Below are 17,847 nucleotides of genomic sequence, written 5' to 3'. Positions count from 1 at the left end.
TTTATAGAATTGGGATTTTTTTTCCTTACTGAAAAATGTAGCCTAAGAAAATATTCTCTAAGGCAATGACACAATAGTAATTTCTGTATAAATATGAAGTGATAGGAAACCACTTTAATTATAAACATTATTTCTTTTGAAAAATAAAGCATAGCCGTTACTTAGTTGGTACAGTAGAAATCCTTTGATTAGTTAATGCCTTCTATTGTTTGTTGCTATTTTCCAGATCTTGTCACAAATACAGAAGTATGATAACTTAATAACACCTGTAGTAGATTCTTTGAAATACCTCACTTCATTGAATTATGATGTTTTGGCCTGTATCCTTTAAAGTGAAGTAATATGTAGATTTCATATTTAATAGATAGTGTGGTACATGTTTTATTTTCATTCTGTTTTTCTTTAGTAACCATCTGAGGTTGATTCAGATGGCTGATCTGAAGTTTGGTCAGTCAAGTGTGTGTGTGCGCGTGTGTGTCTTTGTGTTGTATAAAGGGAGACGTGTTAGGCTCACCAAACATTTTTTTTTTTTTTTTTTTTTTTTGTGAGACAGAGTTTTGCTCTATCACCCACGCTGGAGTGCAGTGGCACGATCTCAGCTCACTGCAACCTCTACCTCCCGGGTTCAAGCAAGTCTCTTGCCTCAGCTTCCCAAGTATCTGGGATTACAGGCATGTGCCACTGCACTTGGCTGATTTTTGTGTTTTTAGTAGAGATGGGGTTTCGCCAGGTTGGCCAGGGTGATTTCAAACTCCTGACCTCAAGTGATTCACCCACCTCGGTCTCCCAAAGTGCATGAGCCACTGTACCCAGGTGGCTTACCAGACATCTTGTTATTGATGGAATCTATCTTGATTGATGAAAGATGGAAAGGAGGCTAAAGAAGAGATGTTTGTACTACAGTGAGTGTATTTTTCAATAATTTGTTTTAGCAACATCCCTGGTCTTAAAAAAAAAAAAAAGAACAGTAATTTGTAATGACCAACAGTTTTGCCCCTAAGATGTGGCTTATTTATGTTTTAAGGGTCTTTATTAGAGATGTAATGACTTAGTTTTTTTCTTAATATATGAAAGATTGTATCATTGAAGCTTTAGCTAATCCAGAAAAGGAAAGAATGAAACATGATGACACAACCATCTCAAGCTGGCTTCAGAGTAAGTATTTTTATTTTTCGAAAGATGAAATTATCATCTGTGGTAACTGCCATGTTATGTATTTTATTATCTATGCTTAGAGACTTTTATAAGCCTATTTGTTAAGAGTTGCTGAGAATATCTAGCTACTAAGCTTGTTCTGTAGAGTCCTTGGCTATGTAAGGAGGTTGGTATAGTTCTTATTTATTTTCCTAACTTGATAGACTGTTATTGACTCTGCTATCAGAGTCAATTTGGATAAGCATTACTGGTGAGGTAAAATCTCCTTCATTTTATTTTATTTTTATTTTATTTTTTTGAGACGAGGTCTCGCTCTATGGTCCAGGCTAGAGTGCAGTGGTGCAATCTCAGCTCACTGCAGCCTCTGCTTCCCAGATTCTAGCGCCTCTCCTGCCTCAGCCTTCTGAGTAGCTGGGATTACAGGTATGTGTCACCACACCCAGCTAATTTTTGTATTTTCAGTAGAGATGGGGTTTCATTATGTCGGCCAGGCTAGTCTTGAACTCCTGACCTTAAGTGATCTGCCTACCTCGGCCTCCCAAAGTGCTGGGATTACAGGTGCGAGCCACTGCACCTAGCTGAAAATCTCCTTTTTAACTAGCATTATTTTATAGAAGTTGATCCTAAGAGAGTTAGTCTCATTTCTTCCCATTCCATCCTGAGGTTCCAGTCATCTTAAAAGAGCAAAAACTTGACTTAGTTTAACCAAAAAAACTAACCATATTTCTTTTTAATTCTTGTACCTTTGGTTTCTAGCAGCCAGTTCCCTTTCTTTCAACTTACTGTATCTGATAGTGGAATCTTACAGTGGCTCCCCATTGTCCTTTAAAGTCCGAAATGTTTAATAAGTCATACAAGTAAGTTCTTTTGAAATCAGGTCCTTTTGCACTATTCTAGCCTCATCTTTTCCCTGCTTCCCGATATTCTAGATTTCATTAATGCTGAACTTCTTGTACTTTCCATGACCTTTTGTCCATTATTCACTTGACTTGGAATACCCTTCATGGCCCACTCCATGTTGTTTATTCTTTAGATTTGAGCTTTGAGGTCACTTCCTCTGGAAAGCTTTTTCTGTTAATGCTCCCACCCACAAGTCTGAATTAGATGCTCCACTTTTGTATTCCCATGGAGCCTTTTGCTCATCATAGCTATTTGTCTACTTTTCTGTATCTTCCGTTAGACCTCAGCTCCTTGAGGGCAGGACTTGCGTTTTTGTCCAGGATCATTTAGGTGCTTAACAGATAGTTGTGGAATAGGCTGCAGAGTACTTGACTTTACTAGAATCTCCTACCCTTGTATTGGCTGGGGTTTCCTCCCTATTCATGGTATGATAAGGACCGTTGGTTAAAATTGGTCTCTTGTCTGCTTCTAGGTCTGGTAATACTTTACTTATTTTCTTGCACCTCCACAACTAATAGCATGTTCCTAGATAAGAAGAGATTTTTTTTTTCTTGACTCACATTCAGGGGACTGGCGTTTTGTCATTTATTCAAGTTTACTGAGTGATCTGCAAGATTTTCTTATATCTTAGTTTCACAAACTCTGGAATCAGGCTGCAAAGATTTGACTTACTGCTCTACTTCGTACTATGTGACTGTGAACAAGTTACATGACATATCTGTTCTGAATTTGCCTCATCAATAGGTTATACCAACCTGAGATAATATTTGCAAGGGTTAAATGAGATAATCATTATAAAGTGCTTGGTACAGTGCTTGACATATATCTATGCTCAGTAAATATTGGTTATTGTTACTATTATGAAACTCTATTCAACAGCATCAGCAATACAATTATTCCTACCTCATTTTGTTTTAGAAGTTTAGTTGAAGAACTGATATTTGTGCATTTTGTTTTATGAGTTGTTTTTACTCCTTTTTCATTTCATATAGGTCTGGCTAGTTTCTGTGGTGCAGTTTTTCGTAAATATCCAATTGATCTTGCCGGTCTTCTTCAGTATGTTGCCAATCAGCTAAAGGCGGGTAAAAGGTATTCATAGCAAATTATACTTAATAAAATTCAATAGAGTACTTCTGTTGGTTTGGGAGTATTGAGACTCCTATTATCCTGAAAGACTTCTTACTTGTTGGTTGTAGGCTCAGGTAGAATAGTTGCTCACTTATTTACATGAAATTCTTCAGTTAAATGATAACTTAATATATAGACACCTTTTTTCACGAATAAATATAATATTTGGCTATATATGTTAACGCACTAAAAATATACTTTGATTTATTTTGACTGTCTATTAGGCTTTTGAGTAAATGGCTAATGTAATATATTGTGTATCTTCTATGACAAAACATACTGCACTAGGTCTGTATGCAGTAATTGACCTGTATCATGTTGAGCATCTGGTAGGAACATAATTATTTGAGGGTGTATATAATACTTTTAAAGCATAATTTTTGAATTTGAGTTTTAGAGATACATAAGACTTCCATACATTTTGGACAGTGTCTTCTTTTCTCTATAAATACTGAAGTTGATTTTATTTTAGGCCAATATCAGTGCTTAGAGTTTGAATTAGTATGTGTGTATGTTAAACCTCATGAGAAGTAGACTGACTCGAATCAAAGAACCTAAAATTGTTTTCAAAAGCTTTCTGGTAGAAAGCAAACAAAAAATTAAAAACTATTTGGTGTTCTAAACAAGTATTACCTAAGTAGTTATTGACAGATTCTTATTGTGGCATAGGGAAAACTTAAAAAAATATTTAAACTTAAAATTGTATCGGCACATCCCTTATGCTCATCTCTCTGCCATTTCTATATATTTTTATTCTTCTTTGTCTTTAGGCCAGCAGAACATACATTATTTTTTAATCTATAACTCAGCTTTCTGTACTGTGAATACAGTGTTTGTGACCATCTAATTGAAACATAGTTTAAAGGAAAAATAAACTGTTTCATTGTTACTTATATACTACTTTTCATGAGGGCTTTCTTAAAAAAGGAAAACAAGGAACAAGGCAAATTGAGAGAACACTTAAGAATCTTAGAAAATGGTTCCTTCATCTGTTAGCTTATGTCATGAGTATGTCTAACTTTACATTTGGAAAAACATCTGTATTTTTTAGGAAAGAATGTTTTTACTTTGTTTAGATTAACTAAAGAAGATCTTGGAGGACATAAGGTATTGTTTCCATTGGTAGTCCTAAACTTTGAAGATTAAAAAACATAACTGTTGGCATATTACTGAAAAATGTGCTTCAGACTGGCCACTAAATTGTCATCTTTGGCTCAGATACCACAACTTAGAACTTCTTTTTTTCCTTCCTTCCCTGCCTCTCTTCCAATGTATGTGGCCATGCTACATCTTTGTCCCTTTTTAGTAAGCGGATTATTAAGAAATGGCTCTATACCATCGAAAACATTTTGGCCGTCCTGTATTGGAGGAGAAAAAAAATGCTATGAAGGACTTTATTGGGTCAACGAATAAAATGAAATATGAATGGTAGATTAAAGTATTGTATCAGTGTTAGATTTATTAAAATCGATAACTATTGTGGTTATGTAAGAAGATAGCTCTCTTAGGAAATGCAGTCTTAGAAATTTTAGGGGTGCAAAAGGCCATGATGTAAATAATTTTCCCTCAAATGATTAAAAAATTCAGTGTGTGACTATGTATGTAGAGAGGGGCTTCAGAGAGGGAGAGAAAATGCAAATGATAAAGCAAGGAGGATTAAAAATGTTACTAGGTGAAGTTGAGGTAAAGGATATATGGGTGAGCTTTATACTGTTTTTATTTTTCCATCCTATTAGTAAATTTGAAATTATTTCCAAGTAAGAGTTAAACATACACACCAAATATTTGACAATATAGTTCTAGGAATGTGGTTTCTTAAAAACTGCTTCAGCCTCTTCCCCCATATTCATATACAAATAATTTAGGGATTCTCAGTATTTTAATTACAGTATATTATTTTTATATTTGAAGTTCTAACTGTAGACTGTTTTTTTTTCCTTTTTGAATAGTTTTGACCTGCTTATATTGAAAGAAGTTGTGCAAAAAATGGCAGGAATAGAAATTACAGAGGAAATGACAATGGAGCAACTAGAGGCCATGACTGGTGGAGAGCAGCTAAAAGCTGAGGTAAGAATTGCTATTTTTGTTCATCAGCTTTTAGAATTCATAATGTATGTGTGATCATAGTAAAGAATCCAAACAATATGTAAGTTAATAAAACCAAATGTCAAAGCCATACATGCCTTCCTTTCACAACCACCCCTACTCCGTTTTAGAAATTGAGATACAGTAGTTACTTTAACTTTTTAAAAAAGCTGAAACAAAATATAAAAGTAAGTAATGCATCAGTAAGGAAAGTAATTAATCCCAGCACTTTGGGAGGCCGAGGCTGGTGGATCACCTGAGGTCAGGAGTTAGAGACTAACCTGTCCAACATGGCAAAACCCTGTCTCTACTAAAAATTCAAAGAATTAGCTGGATGTGGTGGCTGGCGCCTGTAATCCCAGCTACTTGGGAGGCTGATCAGGAGAATTGCTTGAACCCAGGAGGCGGAGGTTGCAATGAACCAAGATTACTCCATTGCCTGGGCAATGAGAGCAAGACTCTTTTCCTCCCCCTGACAAAATAATAATAAATAAATAATTACCGAATAATTACTAAGTCTTCTGTGATTCTTGATATCCTCACTCCTTTAAATCTTAGTTGCTCTGTTGAATCTGTGCCACAATGAATAATTTAATAATCCTTTATGAGGGTGCAAGGTGGAAAATGGAAAATATGCAAGAATTTAACTTCAGCTGTTGTTTGTCTTTAAGCCAGTGACCGTATTCAGTAATAGTCACTAAAATAAATTTGTATAAGGGAAGAAATGTGTAATGTAGAGGTTTTTTATATTAAGGATTTAAATTCAACTTTTTGCTATGTCTTTATCAAATTAGACAGCATGGGTTATATACTGTACATTAGTAAATTTGTGTCTTCTCTTGTGCAGGGTGGTTATTTTGGTCAGATCAGAAACACTAAAAAATCCTCTCAGAGATTAAAGGATGCTCTTTTGGACCATGATCTTGCCCTTCCTCTCTGTCTCCTTATGGCTCAGCAGAGGAATGGGGTAATCTTTCAGGAAGGTGGAGAGAAACATTTGAAACTTGTGGGAAAGCTCTATGACCAGGCAAGTTAAAGTGGCTTTTATGTTTATGTACATTTTTAAAATCTTGTTAAAGGAAGATGTTATAATTTGAAAAATGTCATTTTTGTACATCATGTGAATATGAGACATCCTAATCTAATGTGAAATAGATATTCAGGAAATAGAGCCTATTTCTATGTAAATTATGATATTTAAGAGTTAGCTCCAAGAGGTGTTATATGTAAGACTGTCAATTAATTAAATATTACATCATTAAATTCCTACATCTTCAAGTTGTTTGCATTTATATCTTTCCTGGTGTCTGGAAATCTCAGTCGTAATAGAATAGATGCTTGTTTGCACTCGTGCACGCTCTCGCTTTTCTTTTCTTTTCTTTTCTTTTCTTTTTTTTTTTTTTAGGCAAGGCCTCACTCTGCTACTCAGGTTGGAGTGCAGTGCATGATCGCAGCTCACTGCAGCTTGACCTCCCTGGCTCAAGTGATCAGCCTACCTCAGCCTCCCAAGTAGCTGGGGACTATAGGCGTGCACACCTCGCCTGGCTAATTTTTGGATTTTTTTTTTTTGTAGGGTCGGACTCTGCCATGTTGCGCAGGCTGGGTTGCTATCTCTCTTTTCTTTGTGTTATCGTTGATGATAGGTAAACACATTTTGTGGGCTAATCTTAGGTTTTGGTACTTGATATTTATAAGTACATTCTGTAAATAAAGTTTTCTTCTTTTAAGGGCAAAGGAATTGACTTCTGTTTGCCTATGGTTATTATCTTATTTGATTTAGGTAAATATATTCCACTAAAAGTGATGAAATACAGCTTGGCATTTAAGAGACCTAGTTGGCTAGTAGAGCCTTGGATCAGTCAACCAGTCAGGGCCTTGGCATCTTTTTTGTAAAATGATTATGTGATTATATTTGAAGATGGTCTCTAAAGTCTTTTTAAGTTATAAAATTTGGATTCTTAATTGTTAAAATATTCCTAAAATGACTTCTTACTCACTTTGGAAAATATGTTGATTTTGTCTTATTTTTTAAATTTAGTGTCATGATACCCTGGTGCAGTTTGGCAGGTTTTTAGCATCTAATCTGAGCACAGAAGATTATATAAAGCGAGTGCCTTCAATTGATGTACTCTGTAATGAATTTCATACACCCCATGATGCAGCATTTTTCCTGTCTAGGCCAATGTATGCCCATCATATTTCGGTAAGTACAAGTGCCTTTGCTGCCACTTAATAATGATCCAAATTATTTCTTAACGGTTTTATCTGTACGTACATTTCACTACATATTTTGGGGGAAGGTCTTGGCCCTTAAACTGGGATCCCTTCTTTGTTTCCTGTAGGGACACAGAGCTTTGTAGTAGAGGTATACAAAAAAGGTGATGAGAAATTTGGAGTCTAAGTGATCATTTAATCAGACATCTGCTGTTAGTGTTTACGTGTCAACTGCTACAGTTTCCCACTTCTTTTCTAACTGTTACTTGATTTAATTATCACTTTGTTAGCGCTATGCAGAAATTCTTGTGTTACGTATACACTCTGAAAGGGAAAAGACAATAAGAGAGTGGTGTTAGGCTGCTTCTTCCCCTTCAGATCCTCTCAATCCAGAGAATTGTATGCTGTCTTTGTGTAATGTCTTATTGTTGTCACACCCCATGGTAGGTCAGTCTCAGCTATACAAGAGGGTACCTGATTTCTTGATGGACTGAGGTGGGAGAATTGCTTCATCTTAGGAATTCTGACCTGCTCTGTGCTAAGTGAACATACTAATCAGCATTACGGAACCCTAGCAAACAGGAACACCTGGTTGTCTGAGGTTGGCTGAACTTTGCCAGGTCAGAAAATGGAGCAGGCCATTCAAGCTACTGTTTCTCTCTTACTTGTGTAAAATACTGTCTTTGTCTTTTAAGAGATAATAAAAATCTAAACAAAGAAAGGGCATTTCCTTCTCAGGCTTGTAAGAAAGCAGAAAACTATATGGAAGTGGCTGTATAGCCAAATTGGAGATAAGTCTTTTATCTGTAGGCAACATGCCACTCTCTGGAAAAGGGGTTTCCCAGCAACCTTGGTTTCACTGGGTGGGCATCCAAGCTGCCCTGAGGATCCTTGCTTTTGCTTCTTGACTGAAAGCCTCTGTTGAGGAACCTTCATTGAGACAATGAAAATGTATATTAGATGACTGCTGTGTCCCCTCTATAAATTGACTATCGGCAGGCTCTCTTGAGGATCATTCAGCCAAATATTGCTCAGATTTTTTTTTTTGGAGATGAAGTATTACTCTGTCTCCCAGGCTGGAGTACAGTGGTGCAATCTCAGTTCACTGCAGCCTCTGCCTCCTAGGTTCAAGCAATTCTCCTACCTCGTGCTCCCAACTAGCTGGGATTACAGGTGCCCGCCACCACACACAGCTGAGTTTTCTATTTTTAGGGGTTTTGCTATGTTGGCCATGCTGGTCTCAAACTCCTGACCTCAGGTGATCCACCTGCCTTGGCCTCCCCAAGTGCTGGCATTACAGGCGTGAGCCACTGATCTGGCCTGCTCAGATTCTTGAGGCGAGATTTTTGAACAATAGAAGTACAGCAATAATTGTGGATATCAGTTCTATTCCATAAGTCTAGTTCCCTAGGTGATTTGAGATGTAGAACTATTATGTCTCTTCATTTGATTGAAGATGTGAACTTGAAGTGGGAGTTAAACTGACTTTAGACAAGGACATACTCATCCTGGGTAAATATGAAGTATAGCTATCTTTTCTGACCAAGTCTGTTTTTCTAACTAGATAGCGACTATGGGATGACTAGCAATAGAAATCATAGATTCAGACCCAGAGGACTGGGGAGATGGGAGCTATCATGTAACCCTCTCATACCTATAAACTAATTTTTAGTTTTAATTGTTGAAGTTGAGGTCCACCTTGAGGCACAGGTCTGAAAGATAACGCTTTTACCTAGTTCATATTCTAGATCTTGCCAAGAACAGGTAACTAGGCTCTCTTATGCAGATAACATCAACCCTTTTTTATCCTGTTTTGTTAGAACCTTAGCAGAAGTCATTCTGCTCATCTAGATTAATATTACTTACCTTCAGTAAGACCTGTCCTCTAAATTAAACTGTTTTCCCAACTGTTAATCCCTCTGGTTTCTGATGCAATTGGGACTCCTCTCATAACTAATGTTCTTTATAACTTTGTCACTTATGTGGTCTTAGTAGTTGTCAGCATGCTCTCTAAAATGGGGATAACAACATAAATCTTTGGACTTCTAAAACAATTGTCAAATTCTCAGGTCCTGTTTAAGAACCCTCCTTGAAGAAAGAGAATGTTGTGTACTTTTAGTGCCGTGAGCCTGGGAGCATAGCAGCACCCAGGGCACTCAGGAAGGAAGAAGGCAGGTAACTGAGCTGTAAGGAGCTGAGACTCATTTGCCTGTCATAGTGTAGAACTGGAAGCAGAACCTTTGATCATCTTGTTTTCAGTTACGTGTTTAGCACAAATAGAATGATTTAAGTTATATTCTAACATAAAGAAGAAACTAGTTTTAGGACTTCCCTTAGGTTATATTAAGGCTGATAACTAACCCAAACAGAATTATCTGGATGAGAGCCATTTCATCCTAAAGGGACTGAGGGACATGAAGCAATAGCAGCAACTATGTGTTGTGTGTGTGTGTGTGTGTGTGTGTGTGTGTAGAGAGAGCATATATTTGGCATACACATATCTCTGCAGCCCCTCCCATTGTACTAACATTTTTTTCCCCATACTATTAAGAATATGGCCTTCCTTTGACTTTTCCCCAAAATTAGGATAAACCAGTCAGGTGAAAGAAGCTGCAGCATCAGTTCTCACATGCTTTAAACTTCAATATACCACAACTTTTCACAGAAACATTTATTTGGCTAAGTAGTAGGGTAATGATTTCATCCTAATTTCCCAGTTTTAACACTAAAGTCTTATATCCTCAGAAACCCCTAAATCCCCAGGAAACCCTGACAATTGGTCACCCTACTTAGCAGCCTTAAAACAAATTTCTCATAACTTTTCTTAATGTTGATCCAGCTTTTTTTTTTCTTTTTTCTTTTTTTGAGACAGTCTCCTTCTGTCACCCAGGCTGGAGTGCAGGGGCGGGATCTCAGCTCACTGCAACCTCCGCCTCTAGGGCTCAAGTGACCCTCACACTTCAACCTCGCAAGTAGCTGGAATTACAGGCATGTGCCACCACACCCAGCTAATTTTTTATATTTTTTGTAGAGATGGGGTTTGGCCATGCTGGCCAGGTTGGTCTCTAACTCCTGACCTCAAGTTATCTGCCCACCTCAGCCTCTTGATCCAGCTTTTTAATTGACACATTTTAATAGTTGGTAGGGACTACATGTCCTAGTTGGCTGTTACTAGTTGCATTGTTCCTCTTCTCTCATGTTAAGACCTTCTGTTTGTTCGCTTGAATATCTCAAAAGCAGGATTGGAAACCCTACTTGTTCAATCCCTGATACAGGAGCAAGAGGGAGTAGGGTGGGGGAATGGAAGAGGGGGATATGCATATACCCTGTTCACTTTACTCCACAGGTTAGATTAGATAAGAATCCTCTGAAAATCTCCTAGTTAGCACTTAGTATTAAAGATTGGAATAGCTTCCAGGGATGATTTGTCTTAAAATAAATGTTGTTGGGAAGAAACTAGAATTTCTGTAACAGTTTTGAGATTGGTCATCTTTTGATTCTTTAAAAGGGAATACAGATTTTTATACCATGAAAGTCAAAGCTATAAATTATGTTGTGTGTGTATGTATGTATTTGTACTTTTTATCTCCAGTCAAAGTATGATGAACTTAAAAAATCAGAAAAGGGAAGTAAACAGCAACATAAAGTTCATAAGTACATAACATCATGTGAGATGGTGATGGCGCCTGTCCACGAAGCAGTGGTCTCCTTACATGTTTCCAAAGTCTGGGATGACATCAGCCCTCAATTCTATGCCACGTTCTGGTCATTGACAATGTATGACCTTGCAGTTCCACACACCAGCTATGAACGAGAAGTCAATAAACTTAAAATCCAGATGAAAGCAATTGATGACAATCAAGAAATGGTAGGTTTTTGTTCTAGTACTTCAAGTGCAATAACTTTATGATATTCAGTGTTACCTATATTTTGAAATTGTTTTAGCTCTGGTTCCTTAAAATGGTGGTCTTGTTGCTATATAATATTTTTTTAATGGGGTTTAATAGTTACTTCTGAGTGGAGGGCCAGGAGGTTGGTGACTAGGTGGAGGTTATGATTAATCAAAAATTATTTGAGGGTCCTTTTCTACTGATGACTGTGCTAATAACTTAAAGTGATTCATGTGACTAATAGCAAGAGCAGTAGTTCTTAAGAGGAGAGTCCTTCAGGAGAAGATTATTGAAAAGCTGAGTCTTGAGCTGAATAGGCCTTGAAGGTAGATTAGGTTTGGAAATAGGGAAGCAAATAGGGTGGTCACCATAGGGTTCCAGCAAAGATAGGAAGTAGGTTGAGGTTTAGGGAGACCACTTATACTGATTCACTTTCATGTAGTCAGTGTACTTAGTGATACATATGAAGAGTTATGATGGGGCCAGATTGTACAGGGCTTTGAAAATCAGGGAGAAAAGTAGACTTGGTACAATTGAGAGCTATTTTAGTTTTCTGAGCAGGGGAGTAATAACGGTAAAAAAATAGTACTTAAAAAAGATTACTCATGACAGCAGTATGAAAGATGCTTTTGACAGGGGAAAGGACTAGCATTAGGCTAAAGAGCAGCTAGGTGGCTTTTTAGGCAGTCTATTGTGAGAGCATAGACTGATGGAGGTAGTGGCATTGTACAAGACTTGTAAACAAGTCTTGGTATAAAGGAAAAGGGAGAGTCAAAGATTTCTCCATGCCTGAGACTAGTAGTATTAGTGTTGCAAATTTAGCTGTTTTGATGGTGTATGAAGCCTCCATGACAGTGTTATAAATGTGTTGAATGAAGATAAAAGTAGCACATTCAAGTGGACCTATATTCATATTGAATTATAAACTATCAGCCCTTATCTCTGTAAACTTTTCAGTTGAAAGAAGAAAGAAAGGTAATGTGCATATGGTTAGAAAAGTATCTAATTTATTCTTTGTAGCCCCCAAATAAAAAGAAAAAAGAGAAGGAGCGCTGTACTGCTCTTCAGGACAAGCTTCTTGAAGAAGAAAAGAAACAGATGGAACATGTACAGAGAGTTCTACAGAGATTGAAACTGGAAAAGGACAACTGGCTTTTAGCAAGTAAGTTATTGGAATTGTTACATTCCTGATGCTGGTAAATGACAGAAAACAAAATGTTAGAATTTTAGAGGTGTTAAAGTATATTATGTTTGTGTTTCAGCTCAGTGTTCCCAATCTCATTCTTTGGTTATTCGTTGATGCAGAATCAACTTCACATTCACTGGAGGAACTGATACATTTTAACTACAATATTGACAGCTTGTTATTCAGTTTTTCTGTATAAAATATATTTTTGGAGAAATCATAGATAGAAAAAATGTCCACAGCATAAAAATGATAATCTTATCTCAGGCATGAGCTTTGGTTACAAACTATAAGTAGTTTGTGGTTTTATAGTATTCTCTGCACTAAAGGTAATATATTGTCATGTTCAGTGGCTTTGAGGCCCTTAAGAAAGAAGTTTACAGCTTAATATATTCTTCCTTTATTTATAGAATCTACCAAAAATGAGACCATCACAAAATTTCTACAGCTGTGTATATTTCCTCGATGTATTTTTTCAGCAATTGATGCTGTTTACTGTGCTCGTTTTGTTGAATTGGTACATCAACAGAAAACTCCAAATTTTTCCACACTTCTTTGCTATGATCGAGTAAGTTCTTTTTATTGCAACCTTAAAAAAATTCTCACACAAAGATAGCTAACATTATAATCTATAAAGGTATTATTGTGTGTGTGGTTAAAAAGCATGAACTCAAGAGCCAAGTGTCTAAACTTGAATCCTAGCTTTACTATTTTCTAGCTGTGTGATCTTTGGCTAGTCATTTAACCTCTCTGTGACTGTTTTCTTATCTGTAAAGCATAAATAACCTGCTTCATGATGAAATGAATCACTCCACATAAAAAAAGCACCTGATATGTAATAGGCACTTATGGTTAAACTATTAACTGAGTTTACATGTATTATCATAATTGGTAGAACTCTTTTCTCCACTCTTAACCTTCAGTTCTTAAAAAAAAATTTATACCTTCACACACACATAAAAGCAGGGAAGCTTTTCAATATGGTCACATTCACATTTTGTGTTTAGCTTTTTTCTTATATTACTGCATTTTGTGGTTTAAAAACATAATGTATGTTCCAGCATGTCAGCTGCCTATTTCTAATTTATATCTGCATTTCCTCTGTTTACTCTCCCCATAAACCCAGTCATATGTGTGGCTAAGTAATTAAGAAACTATTATATAATAATAATGATAGTTTTTTTTTCTGTCACTGTAAATCAGCTTTCTTTATAAAAATTATCGTTTTGGGTATTTGCTTTATTAATGCACTATTTCCCCACAAAAGCCAAACTCTCCAAAGGTCTCTGGAGTGTCAGTATATAAAGGGAATATACATTTTTGACTAAGCTTACCTGTTTATTATGACTTGCTATAAGAGAATCTTCTAATATTTTCAACTGATTTTGACCTTGATTTGTTTATATTTTTAAAACATTTTTTCCTGTAGGTTTTCTCTGACATAATTTACACAGTTGCAAGCTGTACTGAAAATGAAGCCAGTCGATATGGAAGGTTTCTTTGCTGCATGTTAGAGACTGTGACCAGGTGGCATAGCGATAGAGCCACATATGAAAAGGTATCACTAATAGAAACCCTTATATTTTGCCTGTGTATATAATGACCGCATCCAATAATGTCTAGATTGTTGAGTTTTAAAAGAGGAGCTGAGTTTAAGATTCAGTTGTAACACCATGTTTATAAGCACAATGAATTCGTTAAAAAGTGCTGTATACTTTTTTATTCTATCTCAAACTGACATTCCAAATTAATATCTTTGTATAAGTTGAACTTTTTATGACTATCCAAATACACATGATGGTTTTATTTGGAAACATTGATCTAGTCTACTTAAGTTTCCATTTCTGCTATTTTGTGGATCACAATTTTTCTTTAAACATGACAAACATTGTTTCCTTAGGAATGTGGAAACTATCCAGGATTCCTTACCATATTACGGGCAACTGGATTTGATGGTGGAAATAAGGCTGATCAATTAGACTATGAAAATTTTCGACATGTTGTACATAAATGGCATTATAAACTAACCAAGGTAAAAAAAAAATTGAATTTTTCAAAGGTAAATTTTTCTCTTTATACTTGCATAATAATGAATCTTAAAATGTTTGTTGTAGGCATCAGTACATTGCCTTGAAACAGGCGAATATACTCACATCCGGAATATCTTGATTGTGCTAACAAAAATACTTCCTTGGTACCCAAAAGTTTTGAATCTGGGTCAAGCTTTGGAAAGAAGAGTACACAAAATCTGCCAAGAAGAAAAAGAGAAGAGGCCAGATCTATATGCATTGGCTATGGGGTAACAAAATTATATTTTAATGTGATTTACAAGACTAGATGACAGAAGGATTCTGAAGACTTTAAAATGTTTTACAGTGTTGAAGTTTATCTTCTGCCTTCAGGAGATTATGGGAGATAATGCGATCATGTTCCCACAGGCTGGTGAGAGTTACCACTTCTGATTATCAACTTCCGGTCTATACTGGATGATAGTTTCAAAAGTCATATATAATATTTCTTGATTGGGAGGAAATATAATTTTATCATCATAGTTTCCAGATCTTCAAGAATAAAAGAAAAAAGCCATCTTAGTTTTAGGATTAGTTTATAGTGAAATTGTTATTTTTCAGAAAGTTGGGCATTCTATAAAAACCTTCAAGAACTTACTAAAAATTAGTATTTTTTTTAATTCTCTAGAACCACAGAGTAGAATGAATAACTTGCTAATTCTATTCTTAAAAACCTCATGTTTGTGTTTTTTGATTTGTGTTTGTATATTTAAACACTTTGTGCGACTTTCAGCTACTCTGGGCAGTTGAAAAGTAGAAAGTCATACATGATACCTGAAAATGAGTTTCATCACAAAGACCCCCCTCCGAGGAATGCAGTTGCCAGTGTGCAAAATGGGCCTGGTGGTGGGCCTTCATCATCATCAACAGGGAGTTCATCTAAATCGGATGAAAGCAGTACTGAGGAGACTGGTATGCTTACTTGTAGAAGCTTATAAGTAATATGTTTTATCTCAACAAAGTGAAATGTTTTGTATCACAGAACAAGTACAATGCTGGCTTAGTATTACTTTTTATTCCCTAGATAGGAGTATATAAATGTTAAGTAATCAGCCTGCTCCTTCTTTCTAATTATTCTCTAATCATTTTGCTGTGAAATTGTAGTTTATTTACATCTAGGGGCTTGTTAAATAAAACCTTACTTTTATTTCAGATAAATCAAGGGAGAGATCTCAGTGTGGTGTGAAAGCTGTTAATAAAGCTTCTAATACCACACCTAAAGGGAATTCAAGCAATGGAAATAGTGGCTCTAACAGGTAGGAACACTGTGCCATGTGTCATAATTCTAAATTCTTTTTTAAAATGATTTTTACGTGTTTTTTTTTTGAGATGAGGGTCTTGCTATGTTGCCTAGGCTTTTCTTGAACTTCTGGCCTCAAGCAATCTGCCTTGCCTTGGCTTTCTACACTGCTGGGATTAGAGGCACGAGCCACTGCGCCTGGCCCTCATAATTCTGATTTCTTATGTGGATCCACATGAGTAGAAGGGGAGTGGTTGTTGAGTAATGTGAAAAGTCATTTATGTTGGACTTTGAAATTTTCTTTTTACCCTATTTTGCTGATATGCTTTACATCCTAATTATGTTTCATATCGTTATGCTTTGTATAACAACTTTGTTTCTCCTGCTGGGATATGCAGGGGAATATAGATGTGAAGTTAAAAAAATATTTTAGGATAGAGTGATTCCTGTGAACAATCTGAGTAAGGACAGACATAAGAAAAGCCTACACTAATTTAAGTAGTGCTCCATCCAGCTAAGTAATTCGTTTCCTGATGATATTTCCCTTGGTTGGTTTGTGAGGCATATATTTGGTTTTTACCATGTTATTCTGATAGGTTATGAATATATTCCAAAAGAGAGCCTGACATTATTTTAATAATAATTTTCTTTTTTTTTTTTTTTTTTTTTGAGGCAGAGTCTCTTTCGATCACCCAGGCTGGAGTGCAGTGGCATGATCTTGGTTCACTGAAACCTCCACCTCCTGGGTTCAAGTGATGCTTGTGCCTCAGCCTCCCTGGTAGCTGGGATTACAAACTACAAGCATGTGCTACCACACCTGGCTAATTGTTTGTGTGTTTTCAGTAAAGATAGGGTTTCACCATGTTGACCAAGCTGGTTTCAGACTCCTGGCCTTGTGTGATCTGCCTGCCTTGGCTTCTTAAAGTGCTGGGCATGAGCCACCATGCCTGGCTAATAATTATTCTTAATCTGCAATTCATGAATTTGTTTTTTATTTACTGGATAAAGAGATAGTTCCTTTGGTTTTTTTTTTTTTTTTTTTTTGAGACGGAGTCTTGTTCTGTCACCCAGGATGGAGTGCAGTGACATGATCTTGGTTCGCTGCAACCTCTGCCTCCCAGGTTCAAGCGATTTTCGTGCCTCAGCCTCCAGAGTAGCTGGGATTACAGGCGTGTGCTACCTTGCCCAGCTCAGTTTTTTATATTTTTAGTAGAGAGGGGATTTTACCATGTTGGCCAGGCTGGTCTCAAACTCCTGAACTCAAGTGATCCATCCTCCTCGGCCTCCCAAAGTGCTGGGATTACAGGCGTGAGCCACTGCACCTCACCATTGTTTCTTCCTTTTTACTTGTCTTAAAGTTGTCCTTTAGTTTTCAAAGGACACTACCTTAGTTCTAGTATTTTTAAAGTTAGTAAGAAACCCTTTATGATATATTTTATCATAAATCAGACGGGATATATTTTATGATTATTTGTCTTAAAATCCCATGTTTTTATTTTTAAGCAACAAAGCTGTTAAAGAAAATGACAAAGAAAAAGGGAAAGAGAAGGAAAAAGAGAAAAAAGAAAAGACTCCAGCTACTACTCCAGAGGCCAGGGTACTTGGTAAAGATGGTAAAGAAAAACCAAAGGAGGAGCGGCCAAATAAAGATGAAAAAGCAAGAGAAACCAAGGAAAGAACGCCAAAGTCTGACAAAGAAAAAGAAAAATTCAAGAAGGAAGAGAAAGTTAAAGATGAGAAATTCAAGACCACTATCCCCAATGCAGAATCAAAATCAAGTCAAGAAAGGGAAAGAGAGAAGGAGCCATCCAGAGAGAGAGATATAGCAAAGGAAATGAAATCAAAGGAAAATGTTAAAGGAGGAGAAAAAACGCCAGTTTCTGGGTCCTTGAAGTCACCTGTTCCCCGATCAGATATTCCAGAGCCTGAAAGGGGCAAGTTTACCTTTCTTTCTATATGCTTACCTTTTCTTATTTTAAT

General features: G+C 36.4%; 1 protein-coding gene across 8 annotated transcripts in view; it reads left to right on the top strand.

Moving 5' to 3' along the window:
• Nucleotides 1-17,847, top strand: part of THOC2 (THO complex subunit 2) — a 143,458-nt gene that overhangs the window by 106,725 nt on the left and 18,886 nt on the right. For all 8 annotated transcript variants that reach the window (XR_013531389.1, XR_013531390.1, XM_002763232.7 and 5 more), the window contains exons 17-31: nucleotides 227-320; nucleotides 1,075-1,155; nucleotides 3,048-3,144; nucleotides 5,133-5,250; nucleotides 6,116-6,295; nucleotides 7,307-7,471; nucleotides 11,075-11,350; nucleotides 12,393-12,534; nucleotides 12,969-13,126; nucleotides 13,988-14,116; nucleotides 14,459-14,590; nucleotides 14,673-14,857; nucleotides 15,361-15,539; nucleotides 15,781-15,883; nucleotides 17,371-17,801. Coding sequence is in view for 6 of the 8 variants with exons in the window: in XM_002763232.7 (XP_002763278.3) it covers nucleotides 227-320; nucleotides 1,075-1,155; nucleotides 3,048-3,144; nucleotides 5,133-5,250; nucleotides 6,116-6,295; nucleotides 7,307-7,471; nucleotides 11,075-11,350; nucleotides 12,393-12,534; nucleotides 12,969-13,126; nucleotides 13,988-14,116; nucleotides 14,459-14,590; nucleotides 14,673-14,857; nucleotides 15,361-15,539; nucleotides 15,781-15,883; nucleotides 17,371-17,801 (2,470 nt within the window). In the remaining 2 variants the exon portion in view is untranslated. The remainder of the gene's footprint in view (nucleotides 1-226; nucleotides 321-1,074; nucleotides 1,156-3,047; nucleotides 3,145-5,132; nucleotides 5,251-6,115; nucleotides 6,296-7,306; nucleotides 7,472-11,074; nucleotides 11,351-12,392; nucleotides 12,535-12,968; nucleotides 13,127-13,987; nucleotides 14,117-14,458; nucleotides 14,591-14,672; nucleotides 14,858-15,360; nucleotides 15,540-15,780; nucleotides 15,884-17,370; nucleotides 17,802-17,847) is intronic.

Source organism: Callithrix jacchus, chromosome X (assembly GCF_049354715.1).
Source record: "Callithrix jacchus isolate 240 chromosome X, calJac240_pri, whole genome shotgun sequence".
Taxonomy (NCBI): domain Eukaryota; kingdom Metazoa; phylum Chordata; class Mammalia; order Primates; family Cebidae; genus Callithrix; species Callithrix jacchus.
The sequence above is the reverse complement of the archived record's forward strand: the minus strand, read 5'-3'. Positions and strand labels throughout refer to the sequence as shown.